The sequence below is a fragment of the Electrona antarctica genome (genome assembly GCF_951216825.1).
Source record: "Electrona antarctica genome assembly, chromosome: 5".
NCBI classification, from domain to species: domain Eukaryota; kingdom Metazoa; phylum Chordata; class Actinopteri; order Myctophiformes; family Myctophidae; genus Electrona; species Electrona antarctica.
Genome location: NC_136810.1, coordinates 39808909 through 39825920, shown reverse-complemented (window position 1 = coordinate 39825920; position 17012 = coordinate 39808909). Strand labels below are relative to the sequence as shown.

Genomic DNA, 17012 nt, shown 5'->3' with positions numbered 1-17012 from the left:
CTGTGGATGAAGCCTTTGGATATTGGCAACAAGCATTCCACAATGAGTCATTCACGCCACATGGCCATGCGCTTATCTGATCAATCAAGTCTATCTATCTGTCAATCTACACGCCTGCTAATAGTATTAACAGTTGAAAATCAGTGTGTAATTTCTTCAGGGGTGCATAATAAAGTGTCACATTGAAACTGTAAACTGTGAGCATTTTAACATAATATTATAGTATTTCCTGAGGATATATCGTCTATATGTCCAAAACAGTTACCGGTACTTCAAAAAATGGAATAAATAATGTCCCAATGGATCCAATGTAGTTATTACAAGCTCGTGTTAATACTTTTCATTGGTGAAATATTTATAAACCCCACAGACAGCCTAAACCACATTAGAGGTCAACAGTTTCAAAGAAATTATAAAACATTCCATAATCTTTCAAAAGTGGTGAAAATAGCAGATCTACAAGCTCACACTTGGTTTGTGAGCTTGTGGATCTGCTACTGTCACTGCTTTTGTGTGACACTGTCATTCAATGAAGAATAAAATAGGGTATTGAATTATGAAAGATATGGGCAACCCAACAGACAATTGGTTAAGGCACATACAGTACCACGTGTTTGACAGTGAGCGCAGGGTTCAACTCCCGGTCCGACTAATCATTTCCTGCATGCTATTGCCTACTCTCTCTTCCACCCGTCCTGTCCCTCTACACTGACCTATCAAAATAAAGCAGAAATGCTCCAAAATAACCTTAAAAAACACACCTGTGTGAAGTGAGGGGCGCTCTTATCATCGTACATCATCATGATGTCAAATTGACACTATGTCTATTTGCTCAGACACTATGATGTAAAATGTTCCATTCATTGTCAATGATGCAGCAATATTATGTCAAGTTTTTAATGAGCTTTTCTTTTTTTTTTGTATTCAGACAGCCAGCAATGGGTAAAACGCTCCCAAAACAAAATGTAGTCTCTGTGACATATCTAGGGGCCAAAATCTGCATTTAAAGATTTTCCTAGAAGCTTTGCCATTGGTCGATTTGCCTGTCTACTTCCTGATTGGTTAGTCATTTCGACCGGGGTTTTTTTTTTTAATGTTTTTTTTGTGGCTTTCGCCTTTATTTTATATTTTTTATGGAGGGACAGACAGTAGGCTGACAGGAAATGGGGAGAGAGATGGGGGGGAAGACATGCAGTAAAGGCCGTCGGGATCGGGAGTCGAACCCGCGGAACACTGCCAGACTGGATTGCCAGCCAAGGTGCCTGGACCACTGAGCCATGGCCCAGGCCGACCGTTTTTTTTTGACCAATGACAAAGCTTCTAGGAATATCTTTGAATGCAGATTGTTGCCCCTAGATGTGTCACAGAGACAAAAAAAATCATCAGTCATTAAAATGTTGACATAATATTGCTTATAGCAGCTTTATTGTTTGTGTAGAACAAAGTTTGTGAACATTGTCGAGGAAATGTGGAATACACTAAGTTATACATTTAAGGAGATCAAATCACTCATGGGAAACTAAACTATGAGAAGCTGTTTTCTGTCTTTACTGACATTTGACCTGTAACTTGTGGACTGAGGGGATGGTCTTCCCATTTGTCTCATGTGTTAAGACCCACCTACTCCCTGAGGGGGGTAGGAATGTATTTAAACTGAAGTCTGACTGAGTTGTGTTGAGTCAGTATGGTGTTCCATTGTAACTCTGAAACTCTGAATTGTGTCTGTCTCATTATGTTGTTTAACTGTGTTATAAGTGCTCTCCAAAAGATTCCAGAACAACATACACTAAAAGCTGGATATAGGAGGGGCTTGTATCTCCATTTATTTTAGCCTAAAATAAATGGAGATACAGGGATTCTGCCTGGGCAGCAATGATATACATTGTGTGTAAACAACATGCACATTGCCGTGAGTCTTCACAGTGCTACAGGCAGCAAAAAGCAAGGTGGAGAAAAGAAGGATGACTCAGACACTCACCTGGCATGTACCCGCCCCGCATCCGGCCAGCATCTCCTTGACCAGCGTGAGCTTCCTGTGAAAGACAAAGAAGGGAAAAGAGGGGCAGGTCAGTGGGTTCTGTGAAACACAGCTTCACTGATCCTCCTGCAGGCGATACGACTATTACGCTTTAGTCTCCTGTTTCAGCACCCGTCAGGCAGAGCGGTGGATTAATAATTCACAAGTGAGGTGCTGCATGCTGATGCGAAACAAGTCAATCATTCATTGAACCCCATCATTGTTTGTCAGCGACGGAAACATCCATATGGAAGCGTGCATGTCATTTCCACTGGGCTGAGCTCAAAATCCTGTACCTGTATACTCAAACCCCTGTGTACTGGACAGAGGAGGGAGTGCTCGTTTTGGATCACATGATAACCTATTCAGTCCACCGCGGCTTGCTAACTCGGGCGCACCGCGCATGTCAACGCGCGAGGCCTTTGGCTACTCTGCGCTGGCACTGCCTCCACCTGGTGGCTTGCTCGGACGTGTCTCACGAGCCTCAGGCAAGTCTCTTCCTTGTTGTCAAGTGATATAAAAAGGCATTTGTTGTAAAACATTGCACATACACAAGACGTTGTGTGGACCAAAACAAACACTCCCGAGGGGGTTTTGAGCTTGACTCGGTGGAAATTACAAACATGCCATATGCGGTTATGTGCACAGGGGAGGGTGCAGAACAGGACTGCTCGGCCTTCAGCAACGGCATAATGTTTAATGACATTTGATTGACATGTGATACTGATGTGTGCTAATTTTTCTTTGAGAGCATTGTTTTGGGATAAGCTAACCTCTAACAACGGCAAGCGGGGCTGCACGTAGAAGTAGTGGTAGGATTAAAAGTTTCATGACATTATCTTTATTTTTATTTATTTTTTCATGACCTCAATTACACCCACACAACCTGAACCTGGGTTTTCTCTGTGTGTTCCAAAGCCGTTTGAGCTGCAATGAAAACAGGCAGATGTCCCTCAACAGTGACTGATCTGCTGGCAAATTCCTATGTCATATATGGGATTTGTGGACTCTTACATCACAGTCCACAGGAAAATCAGAGCACTTGTTTGAGCCAGAAAAGCACAGACCACAGAACATCTAATGAATGTTAAAAGTTCAGGTTTTTTGGGTGCAATTGAGCACCCATGTTCCCCAGGTTCTATGTTCCCGGGTTCTATGTTCCCCACTTACATTTAGGTTAGGTTTAGGTTTATTGTAAGCGGGGAACAAAGAACCGTATTTGCGGGGTGGGGAACATAGAACCTGGGGAACATAGGTACGGTCCCGTTGATAATCACTCAGTGGCACTGTGCACATTAACATCTTTGGTGTTCATTTTTTCCAAATCTGGGGGTGTGCAAAGGTACAAATATACATTTAGATACCATCACCACTGAATTAACATGATTTGACTCTGTGTGTGGGTGTGTGCATGCCTGTGTGTGTGTATGTAACATGTAAATCTTTCCGTGTCTTACCCATCCTTCGTGAGGTATTGCCTGAAGAAGTCATTTGCAGCAAGCTTGATGGCTTTCTCTGGAGTGACCAGCGTGAGGTTCACCGCCGCTCCTGTGGGGAAGGTGGAAGCGGGGGACGGACAGGGAGGGGAGGCAAGTTACAAAGAGAGGGACAGCGAGATGTAGAGTGAGACAGAAAGGAAGCCAGAGAGAAAAGAACCACATGGACGAAGAGAAAGAGACATATAGATAGTTACAATGTAATAGATGGGGAGAGACAGGCAGAGAGAGAGTATGAGGACATAGCAGTCTAGACACTCGCATACACCAGTCAGAGGGCTCTGTCCTAGATATCTGTGACACTGTGTGTGTGCGTGCGTGCATGCATGCGTACAGTATGCATGTGTGTGTGTGTGTGTGTGTGTGTGTGTGTGTGTGTGTGTGTGTGTGTTGAAGTGAAACATTGCTGTTACTAAACAGCTTTGCTTTACTCAATGTTTAGCTGTTGTCAGCAGCTCTCTCAGTGAGTTCACCATCTTATATTTTCCTTTAGAAGGTACTTGATGATTTAGGATAGACAGTGTGATTTCTTCCTATGTGGAAACAGAAACACAAACGCATATGCCTGAGATTGTGCACACATTCACATGTCAGCGGTGTTGTGGTGAAACCCTACCTCGGTACATCCCGAAGTATCCCTCGGAACGGATGGTCTTGATAAGGCAGTCGGACCTGTGATGCAGACAACACAAGTCTGTTACTTAAAGTGGTCTGTTTTACACATACATCCTATGATAAGGCAGTAACAAGCAGTTACAGTCATGTCTATAGTCCAGTAAGAAAACAACGCATGGGTAGTGGGTACCCGAGGCTAGTAGTCCAGTAGGGAGACAATTAAAAGTTTACACCCTGCTCATAAATTCATAATGGGCCTCATTCACAAAGCTCTTTGTAAATGTCTACTATATTTTTTGACCAAAAGACCTACATAGGATTCATGAAAGTGTGTGCAAAGCCTTGATTTAATTGTGCGGATCACAGATTATGAATCCCACCTGTTCGTAAATCAAATGCACGTTCATGTATGCATCATTTGCACTGTTACGTGCCCCATTTAACACTAATAAGAATATCCAACCTGAAACCAACTGGTAAGAACTCCGATGTAAAGGTTCAAGAAAAGAACAGATCAACGGTTCACATTGTAACGCCTTGACAGCTTGTAGATCTGGTTTATTTGGCAAGTATCCGTCGCGCAATGGACCAGCTGCAGCTGAATGTGAATCAAGTATTGGTCTCAGATGGTTAGATAACTATGTTCAGCTTTAAAGGTCCCTGCACACGTCCAGTCTGCAAGGACCTTAAATGTGTCAACTGAACAAAATATAAAAATCAGTTTGAATTCACCGCATGTCTACAAGCCCAGTAACCTATAAATCAAAAAACAAGCCGTACATCTTTTCATTTTATTGTTCTGACAAATGTTGGGCACATAAACACTATTGTAATTCATTTATGAAGAATAGGCATTCTAATAACAGCCATGTTATAAGTGCCTCACAGCAGACGTGACTTTGTGTGTATTTTACAGAAGAATCACATAAAAGAATAATGATGAATCAGACCATGCTTGTGGAAACTTATACGTGTGTATATATGTGCATACTTCTTACGCTTCGTGAATGAGGCCCAAAGTGTAAAAGTGCACTGTACGTACATGCTAGTGTAAAGGCGAGATCCATTTTGTTGGTTTTGCAAGCGTGTTTTGGCCAGGTCAATGGGAAACACACAGGTCACTCCAACGATCCCAGCGATCCCCCCATTGATCAATTTGGCAGGAAGACTGTGAGGAGGGCATGCATGGAGAGAAAGAAAGACATTGTCATTATTTTTGCTCCAACACAATATTCCTACTTTTATGGTAAATGGTGCATTTATATAGCGCCTTTATCCAAGGCGCTTTACATAGATTGTGCATTACATTCACCCATTCACACACACATTCATACACCGATTGCGGCGGAAGCCATGCAAGGTACCAACCAGCACATCGGGAGCAATTTGGGGTTCAGTGTCTTGCCCAAGGACACTTCGACATGTAGACAGGAGGAGCCGGGATTCAAACCGCCGACCCATGGATCATTGGACGACCTGCTCTACCTCTTGAGCCACAGTCGCCCATTTATCATCTAGGTATTTCTTCACCTTCGACTCCAGTAATTTAGACTTGCGGATGCAAGTGGATCTTGCCACTAGTCTAGTAGTGCATCGCATCCCATATTTACTAACTGTAGTTTCAATTCTAACTCAATGGTTTTCAACGTTTTTTGTGGCCACTGCACACCAATGGGCAAGTCAAAATATCAAGGCACAACTGTAAAATATTTACAAGCTCACAATGTGTTGCGTCGCAACCTGTTATGAGCTTGCAGATCAAAATAGGGATGACAGGTTAAAGTGGTAAAATTAAATTAATTAGGGTAGATTTTTCCTACTGGGAAACGAATGAGCACAATATATACTGATATCATAAATTAACAATAATGCACAACCTTTTGTATTGTGTGTGTTGCAATAACAATGTTTGGTTGTCACCAAATCCCAAGGCACGCTTCAACTTTCCTCACAGCACACCAGTGGAACCACTGTTCTAAATCTAACTCACCTGATCTGCTTGTCAGCCATTTATCTTAGGCCTCTGCCAATGGACAATGTGTCAATCAGTCCGTCGGTTGTTGGGTCGATCAATGAGTTGCTGGCCCACTCTTTGAGGTGTCAGTTACACTGGTGCATGTGGCTCTCTGCGTATGATGGAATAACAAGGTTTGATTGTCTTGTACTCCCCCTTGAACCCAATAGCCAGGTAAGAATGGGTTTCTGTAAAGTGATACGAGAGAGAGAGAGAGAGAGAGAGAGAGAGAGAGAGAGAGAGAGAGAGAGAGAGAGAGAGAGAGAGAAAGACGATTAGAAGCCATTACAAAGAAGCCATTCACAGAAATGTCTCTGCCTCTCACGTGGACATCAGCTTTCAAAATCAGGACATTGCACCCGCACATGCATACTGAATTACACTTCATGAGATCATGTCTTACAGTACCACAAATATTATGTATCATTTATCATAAGAGTATGAATACAAGTTTAGAGACAACTACTGTACAGCTAACTTTTGATTGATTGATTGATTGAAAATTTTATTAACAGTTTGCAGAATTACAGTACATTTCAAGCACAAACTCAATACAAAGGCTGTTAACTGTGAGTGGACGACCCAATTAAGCATTACACTTGTTTACAACAGGGTCCACCATGTTCAAATCATCAAAACATTTAGAGACGTACAAATAGACACTTCTATATAGACAAAGAAGAGTATAGGAATTCATCATAATGGAGGTAAAAAGGGAAAAGAAACATATACAGTGAGGGAAAAAAGGGGGGGGGGGGGGGGGGGGGGGGGCGGTGGGGGGGGATTCAGATTTTACGGGGGCCAGTTTCGAATTGCAGCCATCCGTAGGTGCCCTTTGAGAGCGGTTTTGAAGGAGTCAAGGGATTCGCATGTCTTAATGACTGTTGGTAGGGCGTTCCACATTTTGGTGGCATAGGAGCGAAAAGAATTTAGTCCCTTGTTTGTGCCGAATCTGGGTTGAACATGATTCGTTGCACTCCCTCTGGTGTTGTGGGTGTGGACTTCGTTAACATTAAGGAAGTATCTACACAGGTACAAGGGTATCTTGGTGGAGTATCGAATCTTGTGGACCAGACCCATTGCAAGATGCTGTACTCTGTCGTCGACCCTAAGCCATGCCAGTCTGTCAAAGTGGGCAGGGGTGAGGTGGGTTCGGGGGGTGAGGCCAAGTAGGAGCCTGACCAGTTTGTTTTGGGAGGTCTGGAGCCTAGTTTTAAGGGCCTTTGAGGTGCTGTGGTACCAGGAGGTGCATGCATAGTCAAAGAAGCCTTGTACAAGGGCTCCTGTTAAGGTCTTCAAGGTGTTTTTGTCGACCAGTGAGGAGATCCTGTAAAGGAATCTTGTTCTTTGGTTGACTTTTTTGATTACGTTGGTGGCCATTTTATCACCGGAAAGATTAGCCTCCAGGATGGAACCTAGGTAGGTAATTTCATCTTTACGTGTGATAACATTGTCACCCACTCTAACCAAGAAGCCATTTGCCTTGCTGAGATTACTATTAGATCCAAAGAGAATGGATTCTGTTTTTCCCAGGTGTAAAGATAGTTTGTTATCAGCGAGCCAGGTGCAGATTCTACCGAGTTCAGAGCTGAGGGCATTTTCAACCTGCAGTTTGTCCCTGTCCGAGACCAGCAGTGCCGAGTCATCTGCGAACAGGAACAAGTTGCAGTCACAAGCTGAAGTCATGTCGTTAACATATATTAGGAACAGTAGAGGCCCTAGTATGCTTCCTTGTGGAACGCCACAGCTCACTGGGAGGGGGGGGGACAGTGTTCCGTTCACTTCCACCATCTGTTCTCTCCCCTCCAGGTAGGATTGCATCCAGCTCGCTGATGTGCTATCGAAACTCACATTTCACTGCCTCTTTGTCCCTCACTCACTTTATTCATTCTTTGTGCTCTACTGGGAGAGTGCCAGGTTTGAAATGGAGACAGAGGTGAGGTGAAGGGGAACTTTCCCAGGGTTTGTTCCAATAGAGCCACTGGACGCATTATGTGGACACATTACTGAGTGACAGGCTGACAGCTATCCCAAAATATAGAACTATATTTTGGGATAGCTGTCAGCCTGTCACTCAGTAATGTGTCCAAGATCACGGTAGCGCAATTACGATTTAACATTTTATCACCAGCCATATGTCTGTGCTGGCTGCACTTTCTGTGTGTGTGTGTCCTTTTAATGTTGAGGCCAACATTAACTATTGTCAATCAAGATCTGAATGGGTGGAATTACATGCTCATTTTAACCAGCAGAGAAAATAAATAAATCTAATCAATTAATTTAGCTGAGACATAATATTCCTTATTTGGTACGCAATGCCTTGGATTTAAAAGGGCCTTTAGCTTCTCATTTCCTCCATCACTCTCCCACCCCTTCCATCCACCAATCACAATCGCCCTCTGCACGGGAGCCCGCCTCCTCCACCTCCTCCTCCTCCTCCCCCTTCTCTCTCTTCCTCCTCAGTCACGACTCTCAAAGCACAGCGTTCCGTTCCTGTTCTTTGCTGACTCTCTCTCTCTCTGCGGCAAGCGCACGTACACTCACACATGCAGACGAACACATCTCGGAGAAGAACTATGACCCACTTCCTAAATAACCCCCAATTCTGGTTCTCCAGGGAATGCGCACAGCATGGATGTGTACTGATTAGATAACTACAGTATCATAGTGAGTGCAGCTGTGTATTTGGTCTGCATGGATGGATACGGGGTGGGTTGGTGGGTGCCAGAGGAGAGGAGAGGGGGTCAGAGGAGGTCACTGAGTGGGTATCCTCTTCAAACACAGCCCCCCTCCAGATTCCATATAGCCCTCCTCGGAGCTCTTATCCCGCTGTCCATCCCTCTTACCCAGAATATCTCAATTAATAATTCACACGCACGAACGCACAAACGCACGCACGCACACACACACTCTCTCTCTCTCTTTCATAACAGTGTATATGACCTTGACAAATGGCCCTCTCTTTTTGCTTTGTTTCCCGTATTCCTGCCTCAGTCTCACTTCCTCCAAAACATGCAAAGCTCCTAGGTCATTTCCCCATGGTCAGACTCAGCATTTTCTTTTCACTGATTATTTTCTCTAAGCAACTACTTGCAACACTACAGTACAGCAGAGGAGAAGGGGAATCAATGTATGGCTTGTGATTGAACCAGTGATGAATCAGCCATCAAGTGTGAAAGGGTTTTCATGTCATGTCGGCCCTTCTTACTCGTGCCCCGAGGCTTAACTGGGCCATCTGTGGTATGTTTGAGTACATCTACTGCAGCTGTAGCAACCGTGCGTGTGTCTCTGCCTGTGTTGTCTGGTCAGGAGGACAATCTGAGTCTATCTGGAAACAACTGCCTACAGTGAGGAGCGAGTACAGCAACAGAAACATCACTCATCTTCCGGATCTGCCTGAAATTCCTTCCTTTTTTGTTTCAAATTACAACATGCAAGGAATCTAGACTCGAATTTGCATTCCACCCATCCCATAATTGGATCACTAGTGCTGAACAGTACACTGTATTATTTATTTTCAAAGCAAAAAAATTCCTACTCCTAGCATATTTCCAAAGGAAGCTCTTAGACTAGGCCCAAATATATACAGTAAACACACCAAAAGTGACTTAAAAATGCATAGCCTCTTTATGGAATACCAAAATGACTTAAAAACTAACTCTCTCTCTCACACGCATGCACGCACGCACGCACGCACACACTCGCGCACGCACGTACACACACACACACACACACACACACACACACACACACACACACACACACACACACACACACACACACACACACACACACACACACACACACTTTTGTTTGTGCCTCTAATGCAGATAAGCACTGATGAGTAAACAATAGCCAAAGTGAATGAACAACTTGTCTCCAGAGCAGAACCTTGAACTCAAGATACAACATAACCCAGTAGTCTATCACTCCAACAGCTAGCTGCACACATGCACACTCATGCACGTTCAACCTTAAAGGTGGCTGATAACCAGTTTAATTGTTGCCAGAGGGTCTACAAAACAACAGGGACAGATAGCAATATGTGCCTGAGCTCGACCCTAGTGCATCATTACACCCAGAACAGTATGAAGTAATGAACACAGGCCTGGTGACAATTATCTCCCCCGACCCGTTCTATATGGAATTATAATAGGTTCATCACTCTGTAAATGGGGCTGTAGACTAGTGGGGATTTTAGAAAATATAGTTTAAGAGTACACTACTAGCCTACTACAGTTAGGCATCCCACAAAAATATATACGTCTAGTTCTTTTCCTCCCCCCCCCCCCCCCCCCCCCCTCTCTCTCTCTCTTTATTTCATTTTCTAGATTCGTAGATCTTAATGAATTCAAATATACTGTATGTTGGACTTTGTAAATTTTACTGCATTTGTATTTATTAAAAGTAATAGTGTATGTAAAGCAAAATTCACAGATGACTCTAGGCAATAACAGGTTGCGGTTAATCACAAATTACATGCTTGTTTCTCAGTATTTACATATTGAATTCCAAAAGTTCATATGGCACACCCTCAGATATCCTCACTGTACTCATTGAACTGGGAAGGTTTGTAATGATTACTGATGATCTCGAGATAACAAATACCAGTGGTACTGGGTAGTCTTCCCACCTTTTCAAGTTTGGATTATGGATCCAATGTCAAGGCTTAATGGGCAATTTGTATTTTACAAATATTATAGCCTATTCTGGTAAAGCTAGCTGACATAGGAACAGAGTAAATTGTGGTTTTACATCATTTCTAATGTGTCAAAAATGTAAAATCGTCTATTATCAGCGGTCCTGACGTGCAAATCGGTCGTCGGGTATAGGGGCGAAAGACTAATCTAGTAGCTGGTTCCCTGAGATGTTCAGGATTATCCTTTTGGATATTTTAGCTACCATTACCACGTATGTATTGTTTTATTTGTTCATATATTATTATAATCCAATTGCTATCAAAGCCATAAGAAGCCTTTTCACATTGGCCGATTATAGCCACCAGGAGGCCACAACCTGACCTGGCCTGGTGGAGACCTGTGCCCCGAGGGACACTCTTTCTAGTTTACCACTGGTGTAACCAGTTCAGTAAGCATAAATACAGACCTCGTTGCATTGTGTAGCTAGACGGCCTTCTGTCTAATAGAGACAACTACTGTATATTTTAATCTCTCCAAAAACACTAATCACATATTGGAGCATAGTTGTTATCCACTGATGCTGTCATACTGATATGAGGCCAGCCATGGTTAGTTTGCTCATCCATGACCCGGTCTGACCCATGTCCGTGTGACAGCCGCAGAGCAAATTAACAAAGGTTTAAAAGGCCTTGATTTGTCCTGTTTGGAAATCTGGGGCATTTGTTATGCAAAAACCTGGCATTCAAATGATATTCTTCTCGTGCAAATGCAATGCGGCAAACATTGCCAATGTCATTGTTCATAAGTCCACATTCTAGTCACAAACATTTGTACCATGTCGTTTTTGTGTTCTGTGTTTTAAAGTAAACTATACACTTGTTGTGCAGACTTTAATTATTTTGACCAGACACAGGCAAGCCTTTATTACTGTGTTTTACTTGGTTTGCGACAGGATACTATGGTAGTCAGCAACTCACGTGACTGTGATGTGGCTTGACAATGCAAATGCATGTAAAATAAAATGAGAATCACATGGTTCCTTCCTCATGAGGTGAAAGCAGAGAGTGTCCAGGCTACACACACACACACTGCTTCAGTTCAGTTACAATTTACACTACATATCATGGAACTAGGAGTAGGAGGGAGAGGACTCATATAAGTCTTTTATAAGTCCATAGACTGCACGTGCAGCCAAGCTTAATTTATACTCCATCAAGCTGCAGCAACGTTGGCGATTGACGAAAAGCAACACTGTTTACAATATTATTTTATGTTTACAACACAATACAATCTTTTTACTTGAAGTTGGCAACCAGCAGTTTGCCATTAAACTGTGTACACTGTACAGTATCAAAATATCTGTTGAGTTATTAAAGCAGGCTACTTCCAACATGCAACTGTAAAATAATATGAGAATGTCCCAGATGTTCCGTTGTGCCCTATATTACATAAACGTTTGGTTTAGTGGGAACTTAAAACGTTTGGTTTTAAGTTCCCAATCTCTCTGTTTCTCTTGCAAAACAACACTAAAAGCAGCTATGACGCACATTTGGTTGGTTTGAAGCCAACAAATCCAAACCAGGGGTGGATTTGTGGTGTCACAGATAAATCTCATTCCCCTGTCCTCTTCCCACAACGATAGGGATTATAGGCTACAAAATAAATTGGAATCTCTGTTATGGCCCAGACACAGGCATGACCTGATCATGGCCAAATGTAGGCTAAATGTTGTACCATAGTAGTGATATAATCTTTCTGGTTGTGATACAAGGATGAAATGTAGCACATATCTGCGAGACGGAAGATGGCTGGACCATCAGAACTGGAGACTAGATTCCACAATGTAGTTGAGAGAACCAGGGGAAAAATGTCTGCTTCTCGTCCACTCTCTGATGACTCTTTTTCGAGGGCTTTTGTTTAGGTGGGATCTCTCTCTGTTGTAGAGACAGAAAAACATGCACGATGGTATTTCTGTGCTATGGTATTGCCACCACTCAGTTCAGCCAATAGTTTGCCATTATTTACAGCGTACATTCATATAGTCTGTTGTTCAGGTTCATTGTTATTACCTGTCTTAGGTCAGATGCAGGGGAATATGCAGGCCAGACAAGCATGATCTATGGCTCTTTGTGTGGCCTTCGGTGTGTTGTCAACGAATGTTCAACGACACAATCGAATGCGTATAGTGAAAGAAAACAAGAAACACTTGGAACAATACTAGATGGACAACACAAGGGGAACTAGAAAAAGGTTACCAAAACACTAAACATAGAAGTACAGATGGTGACACTATAGGCAGAATACAACAATTACAAATTGCAATACATAACAGAAACTACTGATAAGATACTGTATACTAATAATAATACTTATACTACAGTATTATTAAAACTAGATCAGCTGACACTGAACCCCATACCTGAGTTACACACAGGGGTCATCACCTGCCGGCTTGTTGATGGACATTTTCAATCATCAATATTTCATTTTTGACACAGATACTATACAAAATAAGTGATCAATATATATATATATTTTTACCACAAATAGATAATAAACTCCTAATGTGTCATATAGTGTCTATGCCAATGTGCTATACACATTTTAAAATACAGTAATAGTAGAAATATAAGCCAATTCACTTATATATTTGGCATGCCCAAAATGGGGATGCCGGGGTTAAAGAGGTTACCTATTATGAAGATGAAGAAAACCTTAGGACCACCAGGTGGCTAAGACAGGCATACAATGTGGCGTGGTGAAAGTCTATTCCATATTTGGAATAATAATTGGGTCTTATCAGTACAGTTACATGAGAAAAGGTCCATTTAGGTGCAGAGGTGAGTGGGTGTGTGTGGTTATTATAGAGATTGCTGGCTTTTTAGAGGACAGTGTTACTTCGGGTCGGGAGGGAGGAGATCATGTTCTATACCAGTTTGGTAAGGTAGCTTCAATAGTTGGTGACATCTTTCTTGATGAGACATCTTAGACCTTGCACAAGGAACAATGCATGCATAATATGGAACAATGCATGGCTATGGAACATAATGGAAAAAGAAAATCAAAACCATCATGTACAGTACCTGTACATGAGTGATTAAGGCATGACATGACAGGAATTCATGCAATGTCACAACTAGTGACATCGCATAACTAATATTATATCACTATCTGCTCCGCTAAGGTGGAATCTTGGAATTTTGGACGGCAAGCGCCATTTTCCATAAGAGTGGCCCTTATAGAGTATTTGTGCCAAATGCCATGCTTGCATCATAAAGTGAACGATTCTTATGAAATTTGCCATTAATCTACTCTTCTAGTGAAAGAGGGTGAGCAAGCTATCTGTGTGCATATGTGTGTGTGTGTGTGTACTGTGTATATACAGTATATATGTATATGTGTGCATCTGTATGTATATCTGTGTACTGTACGTTTCTATGTATCTAGTTCATGTTTTATGGGTCCCCCTTGAAAAGGAGATGCTGCATCTCAAGAGGCTTGTGAAATCTGAGTTAGGCTAATATTGCAGTCATTAGTGTTACAGTTAGTTATGCATACACACAGTCTGCCCCCGGCCCTCAGCATAAATGAGTAACAGTCTATCAAGGCTATACTTTTTTGTAAGAAAAACTAAATTCAGCTTTTCTGTGCCTAGATGATGTAGCAGTAATTAATAGCTCCAGCAGTAGAGCTTGTGGTTGGCACGCACACACACACACACACACACACACACACACACACACACACACACACACACACACACACACACACACACACACACACACACACACACACACACACACACACACACAGCCCTATCTATGCCATTGCCTCCTCAGCTTTCTTGTGGGGGGAACAGGCTGAGTTTACTTTTCTTTCATCAAAGAGAACACACTCCCCCAAAGCATTCCATAGAGAGCAAGTCACACTGAGGGCCAGAATGTCCGGATGATTCCAAATTTCAACCAGATGAACATCAGCCTTCTAAAACCCAAACTATAATTCGCTGTACAGTGGTGTCGCTTGCCTATAGCTTGTAAATCTGCTATATAAATAGGCCTACATATAGCCTAGGCATAAACAGCTTGTTATAGGCTAGTAGTTTGCTCTCCAACATCACATGGGATAATTATAGGCCAGTAATAGTGTCCTAGACTAGTGGCAGCGGTGGCCGAACGGATTGCGGAGCGGTCTTGATACCGGAAGGTCGCCAGTTCGAATCAGCGGCCCGACACGTTAAAATTACCACCACTGAAGTGCCCTTGAACAAGGCATTGAACCACTACGATGAAATGTTCTATGAGCAGGGCCTGGCTGGAAACAAGTTATTGAGCTTAGCCCAGATACCCTGGGTAAATATAGTAATCATTTCATTTACAACTTTGTATTAAACGGATAATAACTCTTCAAATAAACCCAACATACATCCAATCCATTGATTCCATTGGAAGCAGAGGATGCCACTGTTGCCAGTGCCACCCCGGCCTCATTAATTATGTATTGCGTATTGGCTGTGCTTGGCCATGGCCTGGTAAGCATAAACGTGTAGCCTACAATGATGCGATGCTATACGACTGTGTGTTACAGTTCTACTGTGTGTGGGTCCCTTTGACTGACATAACGCTCAACAGTTCCTCGTAGTAGCAATTATACGCCCCGGGGGGCCGGGGTGGGTGCCTCATTTTATTCCGTCGTTCGACGGTGTCGCTTGCCAAAAATAACTGATTGATGGGAGACAGACAGTATACGTGGCGGATGGACGCCCTTGTAAACGCCACCTTTCTACGTCTTGGGAGTATGTGAAACGGGTCCCGCAGTTAATCCGAAATAACACAAACAGTTAAACAAGTTAACATTTCCATGTAAACTGACATGATCAATGGGATGGCATCATGCCGGCCGTTGCGGTCACACCTGAGTCAGCAGCCATCGTTATTGTACTATTGTAAGTCACAGAACAAGGTAAAAAACCCCACAATGAATAATTAACCGACCTTCACTAATCATTGCAGAGATAGTGAGATAACTTATAACACCGTCATAAAACGTGCCATAACCCATATGATCCTCGCCGCATCTCATAAGATAACGGACACTATTACCAAGATGCTATCTATCCTATCGGTAGTAAAACGAGTCTTGCCACATAACGGAAATGATTTGATCCTCGCACCGGTCGGAGCCCACAAATAAGAACATATGCAATTTCAATTTCAGTGCATTTTAACGTTTACTGTCAAAACGTAATACTAAATTCCACATTATTTCAGGGAGATATAAAGGAGGCAGTGAGAGAGGATGGATACATACACCTCAGCAGCAGAAGCCGTTATTCTAATAAACATGCACGAGCCGGAATCAGAATATTATCAAGCTTGTACGTTGTCATCTTTTAAACCGTGGTGTGTACATACCGTATAGCTCCGTGTCCTTTATCCCTACGTGGAATAATCTACATATATAAATAATTAGAATACGGTTTTCTCACCCTATGCTTTTCACTCATAGAGCCAGTTGCTAACCCTACCTACCGGTGTTACTACTAGCATTTGTAGAGAGGGGAGGTAGGGTGGGAGGCAGAGGGAGGGGGAGTAGCCCCGTAGCATTGTAGTGAATGATGGAGCTATGTCCCATAGCGCAGCGAGACTCTCTGTGATTGGGTAGTTGGTCGGCTGCCAAGCAACCACGCAATGACACAATTCACGCACACACACACGCGCGCACAAAATACAGTCCAAAGTAAACTACCGTAATCTGCTGTGTGTGGGAGGTTGATCATGCATGTTAGCAAATGTGTATGTGTGCTACAAATGATGGATATGAAATTATGAATATTATATTACGTTGGTCGAATACATTTACCATAGTAACCAATTGACAACCAACCATAACCAATCACAGTGCAATCGTCGGTCCGGCCTATGGGGTCTAGACTCAACAAAACAGCAAAGGGATAAAGTCAGGTCCTCTGGTGGCTTATAGGGGAAAGCACAGTTACAATTTCCATTTTAGTGTGCAGATAAAAAGGTGCTTTGAGGGGAGGGGATAGAATTCTGCGTCATAGTGACGGTCGTGACGATTCTTCTCAAACCCAGTGACCTTCAAATAAAAATAACAAAACCATACATGGATGGCCTGCATACTGTAAGTCTGCATGGGCCATTTGGGGATGTTTTACAGTATGTGGGCCATGGGGGATACATTACAGTGTGCATTTGTGTTGACCAACA

At 42.8% G+C, this 17012-nt stretch overlaps 1 protein-coding gene across 1 annotated transcript in view; it reads right to left on the bottom strand.

Moving 5' to 3' along the window:
* Positions 1-16332, bottom strand: part of slc25a22a (solute carrier family 25 member 22a) — a 31746-nt gene extending 15414 nt beyond the window's left edge. The window contains exons 1-6 of the mRNA XM_079500510.1: positions 16197-16332; positions 6119-6330; positions 5171-5296; positions 4130-4185; positions 3475-3565; positions 1979-2033 (exon numbers count right to left, since the gene is read on the bottom strand). Coding sequence (XP_079356636.1) covers positions 1979-2033; positions 3475-3565; positions 4130-4185; positions 5171-5296; positions 6119-6138 — 348 coding nt within the window. The 5' untranslated portion in view covers positions 6139-6330; positions 16197-16332. The remainder of the gene's footprint in view (positions 1-1978; positions 2034-3474; positions 3566-4129; positions 4186-5170; positions 5297-6118; positions 6331-16196) is intronic.
* Between the last annotated feature and the right edge of the window lie 680 nt (positions 16333-17012).